The sequence below is a fragment of the Mixophyes fleayi genome, chromosome 9 (assembly GCF_038048845.1).
Source record: "Mixophyes fleayi isolate aMixFle1 chromosome 9, aMixFle1.hap1, whole genome shotgun sequence".
Taxonomy (NCBI): Eukaryota; Metazoa; Chordata; class Amphibia; order Anura; family Limnodynastidae; genus Mixophyes; species Mixophyes fleayi.
In genome coordinates, this window is record NC_134410.1 from 112,946,890 (window position 1) to 112,956,992 (window position 10,103).

At 41.9% G+C, this 10,103-nt stretch overlaps 1 protein-coding gene across 1 annotated transcript; it reads right to left on the reverse strand.

The window, feature by feature from the left end:
* Positions 1 to 1,345: 1,345 nt before the first annotated feature.
* On the reverse strand, positions 1,346 to 7,783 carry LOC142100987 (uncharacterized). Its single transcript, XM_075184971.1, has 2 exons — positions 7,650 to 7,783; positions 1,346 to 5,712 (listed from the first exon to the last, which is right to left on the reverse strand). Exon 2 carries the CDS (start codon positions 5,699 to 5,701, stop codon positions 4,136 to 4,138), a length of 1,566 nt encoding a protein of 521 aa, XP_075041072.1. The 5' UTR covers positions 5,702 to 5,712; positions 7,650 to 7,783; the 3' UTR covers positions 1,346 to 4,135.
* Between the last annotated feature and the right edge of the window lie 2,320 nt (positions 7,784 to 10,103).

Below are 10,103 nucleotides of genomic sequence, written 5' to 3' on the forward strand. Positions count from 1 at the left end.
GGAAGAAGCAGGATTTTGAGAGGGACAGAATGTGAGGCTTGAAGGAGAGGGATGAATCAAGGATGACCCCAAGGCATCGAACTTGAGAGACAGAAACGAGGGTAGTGTTATTAACAGAATTAGAGAGGGGGGGAGGTGAGAGAGTCCTGGAAGGGGGAAAGATGATAAGTTCAGTCTTGGAAATATTGAGTTTAAGGAAGCATTGGGACATCCAAGATGAGATGGCTGAGAGACAGGAGGAGACACGAGACGGAAGGGAAGGGGAGAGGTCAGGGGATGAGAGATAAACTTTGGTATCATCAGCATAGAGGTGGTACTGGAGGCCAAAGGAGCGGAGGAGGACACCAAGGGAGGAGGTGTAGAGGGAGAAAAGCAGGGGGACAAGAACCTTGAGGAACACCAACAGGTAAGGGAAGAGAGGGGGATGTAGAGTCATGTGCAGAGACTGAGAAGAAGCGGTTGGTGAGGTAAGAGGAAAACCAGGAGAGCACAGTATTACAGAGGCCTATAGATTTGAGAGTTTGCAAAAGGAGTTTGTGGTCAACGATATCGAAGGCAGCAGAGAGGTCAAGAAGGATAAGAAGGTAGTGTCTTTTGGATCTAGCTAGGAGGTCATTAGTGACCTTAGTGAAGGCAGTTTCAGTGGAGTAGAGGGGCGAAAACCAGATTGGAGCGGGTCAAGGACTGAGTGAGAAGAGAGAAAGGAGATGAGACGGTTGTAGACAACCCGTTCCAGGAGTTTGGAGGCAAAAGGAAGAAGCAAAATAGGGAGGTAATTAGAGAGAGAGGCAGGGTCAAAGGACGGTTTCTTGAGTATGGGGGAGACAAGAGCATGTTTAAAAGAGGAGGGGAAGATTCCAGAGGAGAGGGATAGGTTGAGGAGGTGGGCAAGGTGGGAGCAGACTTCAAGAGAGAGGGAACGGAGGAGGTGGGAGGGGATAGGGTCCTGTGTGCAAGTGGAGGGGGGAGAGGAAGATAGAAGGGTATGGACTTCATCTGCAGATACCGTAGTGAAGGAAGAGGAGGGTGAGCTAGCAAGAGGGGAGGGGAGAAAGGAGATAGCTGCAGAGGAGGGTAGGAAAGGGGACAGAGTGGGCGGGGGGGGGGAGAGGCGGGGTAAGAAGGGACTGCTGGAAGATGTCATGACGAATAGACTCAATCTTGGAGGTGAAGTGGGTAGGAAAGTCGACAGCAGAGAGCGTGAGGAGGGGGAGGGGAGAGGAGGGAGTTGAAGGTGGCAAAAAGCCGACAGGGGTTGGAGGATTGGGAAGAAATGAGAGCTTTAAAGAAGGATTGTTTATGTAGTGCTTGTTAAGTTATAAAAAAAACAAGACTTGTAGACAAGTTTTAATAAGTAACAGTATAATTTTTTGAAGGGTATATTTCGTATAGAAAAACAATTTGTGAGAAATTTGTTGTTCAAAAGTTATTGCTTGGTAAAGACAATCAAGTATTCCATATTTTCTACAATAATTTGGCCAGTGGGGGGCAGTGTTCCATTTTACCTCAGATAAGGAAGCAGAATGGCAGCAGCCATTGGTAATAAATCCGAATGTGCAGATAAATGAGGTTCTGTGCCCAGAATAACCCATGACCATATGTTTTACTAAACATTTATAGAAAACGAACGTAAAACTACCACATAGAGTGTATTTTCCCCTTAAAGCTCACAGTTACAACTTATGTTATACCATGCATTTCTAACCGTTAACTACTGAGCTTTCTAGACTAGAATTTCACCCTTTGCTTATTTAGACTGCATATTTTACTTCTAAAAGTCAGCCATTTTAGGAATAATGACCAGTGTTCTGTCAGCCATTTTAGGAATAATGACCAGTGTTCTGTCAGCCACTTTAGGAATAATGACCAATGTTCTGTCAGCCATTTTAGGTATAATGACCAGTGTTCTGTCAGCCATTTTAGGTACAATGACCAGTGTTCTGTCAGCCATTTTAGGTATAATGACCAGTGTTTTGTCAGCCATTTTAGTTATAATATACAGTGTTCTGTCAGCCATTTTAGGTATAATGACCACTGTTCTGTCAGCCATTTTAGGTATAATAAAAACAGTGTTCTGTCAGCCATTTTAGTATAATGACCAGTGTTCTGTCAGCCATTTTAGGTATAACGAGCAAGTGCTCTGTCAGCTATTAGATATTATGAGTAGTGCAAGAGGAACAAAAAGAGTGGAAGCAAAAAAATGGTACAAAATTATCCAGTGGTACATAATAAAATATTATTAATAATAACAGCAATGTTTGGGTACTTACATAGACCTCTTGCAGGGTGTGCCTATAACGTGCCAGCTGACCCAGGCAGCAGATATTGAGGGTCAGTGGAACGAATTTTAGAATAAGCTAATTGTAAAATTAGTGCTCTCTAGCTAAATCAAATAATGATTACCATTACAATACTTATCTTTTTATATTAGTATGCGTCAGTGTTGAGAATGTGCCATTTCAGTTGCCGTCTCCGCCAGAACGTTTTTATTTTTTAAAAAAAATACATGCTATCAATGCTGTATTAATCATCTTTAAAGGATCAGTTAATGCTCCTGAAACTGTTGCCTACACACAGTGGAAGCAGCCATTTTGTATGCCAATATCCATTAGATACCAGTAATATCAATAAGGCACTCCACAACAAATATTCACGTTGGCTCCTAAATAATTGATGATCTCATGAATACTGATTAAGCCCACAAACTGACTGGCTCGATTATGTGTAGGTGCACTTTTATATGATAGACTTTTTCATACTTGTTTTTGGTCTCCTGAGGACAGGGATACTACCCATGTACTTTTAACAAAGGTCTTAGGGAGTTATGGCGATAGAAACAAGGCTATGTTTTATATTAGTTTTATTTTTCACTTTTTAGTTGTTGTATTATTAACCAGAAGACCTTTAGGAGTCATCGGAGACTCCAATAGATCTTCACTATTTTTATTACCAATAGATCTAAAGCAAAGTGGATCTATAAGCCAGTACAACGGCATTTATTAATAGATCTATAGCAGCTTGGATCTAACAGTAATGCCTGTATGCTATAGTTGATTTAAGTATCCCAAGGAAAGATCTAGGCCTATAGTGACATCTCAGGGATTTCCTGTTACAATGGAAGCTCTCTATGGCATTGTACTAAGAGAATTCAGTTGTGAACACCATATGGAAAGATGCCAATTTATAGTATGGCAATGGCAGACCTGACATTTTTAAATGTCATTTTACGTTGAGAGTTTAAAGAATAACTCTCCTCACCTTAGCCAACAGTATACACATTTCTGCCCCACTAGACGGGTGGTTATAATTCCTTGGCCTGACAGCCTTGTCGGATCTTCTGAATATATGTCTACAATAACCCTTACGTATGTGAGCCCCACAGAATCCCATTATTATCCACCCAGTATAATCTTGCACCATTTTGGAAGTCTTATACTTTTGTTTCACTGCTCATACACTCATAGTCAGGTCTACGTTGCCTGAAAGTTACAGATCTTTGGAGTTGTCCACAAAGCTTTCATGGTACCTACACAGAGATATCCAAAACGTTGCCCTACAGCTGAGCAGCATTGTGAGTATAGCATTGTGAGTATAGCATTTACCAGTCCTTGTCTTACCCTTCAGTGGAATCCCGTGACATCCACATGAATGCCCGTGATATTTTGTGTTTTGGGTTTTTTACTAAGCGATAACTGTAAAGGTTATTTTTATTGTTGTTGCAACTTCATTAACAAGATGTTTGTGGCTTTTCCATTGATCCTGAACTTCACAATCCCATCAGGCCCTGGAGGTCGGTGACAAGCAACAGACGCTAGGTCTCGAGGATTGGCAAAAGCCGGAGAGGAACAGTTCGTCCGCGTCAGATCTAAGCTTTTTTTCCCCCTCATCCTCTTTCCATAATGATATTTCAGCTGTATAAAATTTAGGTAAAATAAGACTGAAATGACAGAATTCTCTCAACTCAAATACTCCAACTACCATAACTTCATAACTTTAACATAGCAAACAGCTCTATTTGAAAGCAACTTGTCCTCAATCACGGTCAGGTTTCCCCTATATCCGTGCATCAAGCCGCTATAAAGTCACGTTTCAGTAAATTCAATTTGTAGATGTTCTCTCTCACTGAATTCAACAACTAGATCACAACTACTTCAATCGAGTCACTGTCATCAACATCAGCTAAAACTTCCGTTTCCAGGAAGTCCTCGTGAACCATCTGATGCGACTTGAGGTAATGCCTTGTAGGGTAAGTCTTATCAAACTGTTGGCAACCTAGCGACTTGTCTTTCATATGGACCTGCTGATGTCGCAGGAGGTCGCTAGACTCGCGAAAACCTTTACGGCAGGTTGTGCAGTGGTAACGCCGCTCTCCAGTGTGAATCCGCTTGTGACGGTCGAGGTGAGAGAGTTGTTGGAAAGTCTTACTACAAACGTGACAACTGAAAGGACGGTAGCCGGTGTGCATCAAGTAATGACGATGCAGGCTTGAAATGCGGGTGAAAGTCTTGTCGCAAACGTTGCACTTTAAACTATCCTCGCTGATCTTGATTGCGATAATTTCATCATCACTACAACAGTGTTCTTTGTGCTTAGACGATAACTTGTTATGGGAACGTCCTGGCTTCCTCTCCTCATCATAGCTCTCTGCTTTTGGCGAAGACTCGGGCTGAGGGCAAGGTGAAAGCGAAGGGATCTCCTCGGGAGTATATCCCTCATTGAGATGCCGTTGTCTGTGTACTCGGGCATTATGTAAATGCTTGAAGCTCTTGTCACAGATAGAGCACTGATAGGGCTTCTCCCCGGTGTGAACACGTTGATGCTTTAACAAGTCACTAGTATCACGAAAACCTTTTTGGCAAATAGAGCATTTGAACGGCCTCTCCCCAGTGTGGATCAAGTAGTGTCGCTGAAGGTGGGTGGCTTGCCGGAAACGTTGATTGCAGATGTTGCAGGTGAAAGGTTTCTTGCCTGTATGGATGATGGTGTGTTTTCTCAGGTTAGAGGAGTTGTTGAAACACTTCTTACATTCTACACACTCATAAAGTTTCTGCCCCGTTGGTCCAAACTTGAGGTGCACCGGACGGTGAGCTTCCAGTTCTTTCTTGGTTTCAAACCAATTACTGCAGAAAGAACACTGAAACTCCTCGGGAATCTCCTCATTCTCGCTAGCATGCGTCATTATATGACTATTTTCTGTCTTTTGTACAACCAAGGACTCCGCTTTCGTGTGCTTCTCCTGATGTCTCTTCATATAGCAAATACGAGAGAAACTCTTCTGGCAGACCGAACAACTGTAAGGCCTCTCTCCCGTGTGCACACGAAAATGAACCCTCAGCTCTGTCGAGTCTCTAAAACCCTTGCTGCAAAAGGCACAACGGAAGGGCCGCTCTCCTGTGTGCACCAAATGGTGCCGGTCGAGCTGTGACTTTTGCCGGAAGCTGCTGCCGCACACATCACACTCGTACGGCCTCAGGCCCGTGTGGATGTTTTTGTGACGCCTCAGGTTGGAGGGGTCGGAAAAGCAACGGCCGCACAAATCGCATTTGTACTGTTTGCGCCCCATCACCACAGTTGGCTGATTGCTTGTGACACCCACTTTCTTCAAAAAGTCCCCCATGGAGAAAGGACTGCTGTCCAGTTTGGCCTGTGCCGCTTTCACGCTGTCAAGCATGTCACTCAGACAGGACGTAAATCCTTCCATCTTGTAGCCCACTATAAGATATAAAGAGAACTGAATATATGAATATGACTTGACATATAACCTACATATAACAGTAAAAAGAAAAACATGACATCAAGTCATACAAAATCTTGTATTTGAAATTAGAAAAAATATATAGAATCCCGATATAAAGCACAAGCTTTATATATGAGAGCTGCTAATAAGGTGTGACAAGAAGTGCCTTAAGAACTTGCATGATCCCCGTTGTGTGCCATCATTGTTCTAAGCCATCATTGTCCTATCACTGAATGCAGGCCAGTTCCAAATGTATGACACCAAATTGTATTTACTTAACCAGGCACCAAGACTATAGAATTCAATGTAACAAATACTCTAAAAGACTAAAGCTACAAATTTAGTTTTGGGTGGAATTATATATAAAGAAGAAAGTCTCACTTACCTATGCTCCCCCTGATCCTCCGATACAGTGGCTCCCATAGTGCCTGTTACGGTCTAAGCAGGAGATTTCCTCTCAATGCTTGAACACAAATTACTTGTGGTGTTGTTAATGCCCATTTATCTGAATGGGAATCTCAGGGGGAAGGACCTTGACAACACCTCTTTATGGGACACCTAGGGCTTCCAATGAGCCATAAGAGCAGCTGACATCAAAGCAACAGAGTGCAATGAATATAATTTCTGCATTCAGAGAGAAACCCGATCTCATATATATATATATATATATATATATATATATATATATATGATCCTACTCAATAAATCAAAGTAATATATTTGGGAAGGCATTGAAGCATTAGCAATGTACAGAAAAGTTAAAAATAGAAAAATAAACGTATGCCCCTGTACAGGTATACTTCAATAAACCCTTGCTGAAAGATTACATTTATAAATACTATATAAGACAATGTTGTACTGCAAAGTGACATTTATAAACACCACGATGGTTATTGGGGATCGTACTCTGGCTTTTCCAGCGAGGTGAGTTTGAACTGTTCATTTGTACAAAGGAAATCTCATGTGACATGTTTGTCTAGATATGCTTGGAGGTGATGATGTGGGGTGTATTGGCCATCATCATCATCATCAATCCCATACAAAGCATTATCAATATTTCCATGCGGACACAAGTCTCATAGTAACTGCAATTTTAGTAACTAGGGAGTTTCTCCACTGTTGAACAACACTGAGCTGTAGTGAAATCAGCAGATCAGATTCTGGCAGGAGATGTTCTACATGGGGATGTGGCAGATTATATTAAGCGGAACTTCCACAGCTCCTTACATGAAGAAAATAGGGGCGACCGATTTAACTCTCTACCCACTTTTAAATCTCTCTTTTGGTTGCAAAATAAAAGGGGAGGGGTTCAATGCTTTAAAATAAAAGGGGAGGGTCTCCATTCTGTAAAATAAAAGGAGAGGGGCTCAATGCTGTGTAAGATCGTCAGTAAAAACCTGGGAAGTATGCCCTAAGTACGTAAAAGTGACTACAAGCAGATTGATTTAACACTGTATTTGCTTGCTATATAGATAGCTGAAAAAGTTATCTATTTCACCATGGTACCAAAATAAAATAAAAAAAGTCTTATAACATTAAGAAATCAAATATTTATACTTGGCAAAAGCAAAACAGCTTAAAAACAGGAAAACTGTTACACTGAAAGGTGTAAAAACTGCACAAGTCAACAAAGCTGAATATAATGACTGTAAATTAAACATAATGTTCATTACTGAGAGTAAGTAAGCTGATAGTGATTACATATGTATCCCTGTCACAGCAGAATATACATACACAGTACATAGTCTGATGGACATAGTATTCTCACTGTCCCCTAACACTGGAATGTAAGATTACACTTGGAAGGGTCTCCCCTGGTTACCATTACAGATCTAGAACAATGGAGTGGAGCCTCTCTACAGCTCACAAGTATGTCTGCTAGTGAGCCATGCCCTTCATCCTGTACAATTACCTCTGAGAGCTGCAGCTTGACCTCAATGTGTGCAGCCAGCACTGGTGCCCATCCCAGACCCTCTGCAGCATCCCTTCCTCCCCTTCCATAGAGCTGACAGGAAGGTGTGCTGTGTTACTGTGTCCCAGGGAACAGAGCAAGGACTATTAGTTCCCACCAGAGAAGCATCTCACACACAGCAGTTACTGGAGATCAGAGATTACACTACACCAGTGATGGCTAACCTGTGACACTCCATGTGTTGTGACACTACTAGTCCCAGCATGCTCTGCCAGCCAACAGCTAGTTATCTACTGGCAAAGCATGCTGGGGCTTGTAGTGTCACAACACCTGGAGTGTCATAGGTTAGCAAACACTGCACTACACACATATCTTTATTACTGAATTCAGCAGGACAGAGAAACACAACTGGGACAATCCTGAACACTGGAGAGAGGTGTAATTCATAGTAATCATCAAACTGACTGAAGAACAGGATAGACAACAGATCAGGTCTGACTGGCTGCTAGTGCATAGTTGCTAACATGTGAATTAGTTTCCAGTGATGTGTTCTCCTGAGCTGGTTACATGCTATAATACTGTTATGGCTGGAGCTCCACAATCACACATCATGTCTACTGTATATACATATTTTTTGCATTTTGAATACGGCTTTTCAAAAAAAAGATTAACACAGAGTAAAAATAGACTAAGAATTGCATCTAAAGTGCAGAAAAAACAGGGACTTCATTGTCCACTAGGTCAATATTGAAAACAAGGATATTTCCTGGTAGGGGTGGAACAGGCATCATCCCCATAGCAAAATGTGGGTCCTGCAGTGCTGCATTAGCCTCCAAGCGTGCTCTCGAAAGACCAAGGGCTAGATTTACTAAACGGCGGGTTTGAAGAAGTGGAGATGTTGCCTATAGCAACCAGTCAGATTCTAGCTGTCATTTTGTAGAATGCACTAAATAAATGAGTTAGAATATGATTGGTTGCTATAGGCAACATCTCCACTTTTTCAAACCCGCCGTTTAGTAAATATACCCCCAAGGGTCTCTTCTCAGCGTGTGCCAGCTTAGAAGAGTCTTACACAGGAGTCTTGGGGTGAGCAGAGGCTTTAGAGGGGTGCAATCCATTGTCGGGGCCATCTTCACCTTCAGATCCCGCCATGGTTAGACATTTGCCCCTGGAAATTAGGGACAGTTGGAAATTATACTATTATAAACAGCACTCTTTTGTAGAGCCCTTTACACCAGATTCTATAATATACAAAACATTTTCCTGTAAAATAATTAATGAAAATTACACCTTACAGTCAAAATGAAGCAGTCATTTTCATTCTTAAACCTGAACGGAACCTGGGGCTGGCTGGCAAATTATTGCCCAAGGAGCAAGACTCAGCTCAGCAGCCTATTAGGGACTATTTAAGGGAAGATAATTACATGTAGTCCAACATGGGACCAGCCCGAGGGGCAGGTGCCCCTGTCTGTGTCCTATCAAAATGCCACATAGAATAGATTTGCTGTTGAATATTAAATATATTAATATTTGAGCTGTAATTCAAACCGCTATTACCATGGCAACCACAATCACATGACATATGATAGAGTGAGCAGAGGCTCTGGAACCCCTCTATTTTCAGCAGGCAAATCCCTCCCCCTTCTCTTTCAACCACATGGCCATGGAGCAGCTTTGTGACTGACTGGCTCTCACTCAGAGATCAGGTTACATTCTCTCCCACAAAGCAAACATTACCTGGGATCTTGAGTGCAGAAGCACAGCCAATATATTAGAGGAGGATTTCAAAATGACCTATTTAATACACTGTAGTTTGTGCTCCTGACCTATATATATATATATTCAAGATTCCAAATATTGTCTTCCAAGTAATGGAACATTGGAGAGAGCACAAGCTGGTTCAATTATGGTGGCCACCAGTCCATTTGATATCTTAGTACTGCAATAACGTGTTGGAAAATCTTGGAGCTCTACAATCCTTTTGAGACGTGGTTATAGAATTTACAATAGTGTATGTACTCTTTAATTTAAATACTCCTATGAGGACCAACTACCCCCTCTCCTTGATTTCCCTGCAAAAGGAAAGGCACAGCCCCCGGCTATGTGTGGGAAACCCCTTCACCAACACATTTTACTAGGAAACATACAGAAATAAAATACAATTTTTTACAGGGAGGCACATTACTTTGTGGGCCAAAGTGGTGGCATATGTGGAGGTTAGAAATTGTGCACCCTATGATAGGAGCTGGGTTAGCTGGATCCGTTCCTTGTGGAGTGCAGGCTACACTCATGAATGCAGACTTATGCACCCATATGTGAAAATGAGAATTGGCTTTTTATGGAGGAAACGAGACACTTTTGTTTTTTGAACCTTCCAGTTGCATTTCTTTAGTTCTTCTACATCTTAATTTTCATATAATGAAGACACATGACTATTTGATAACAACAGTTCTA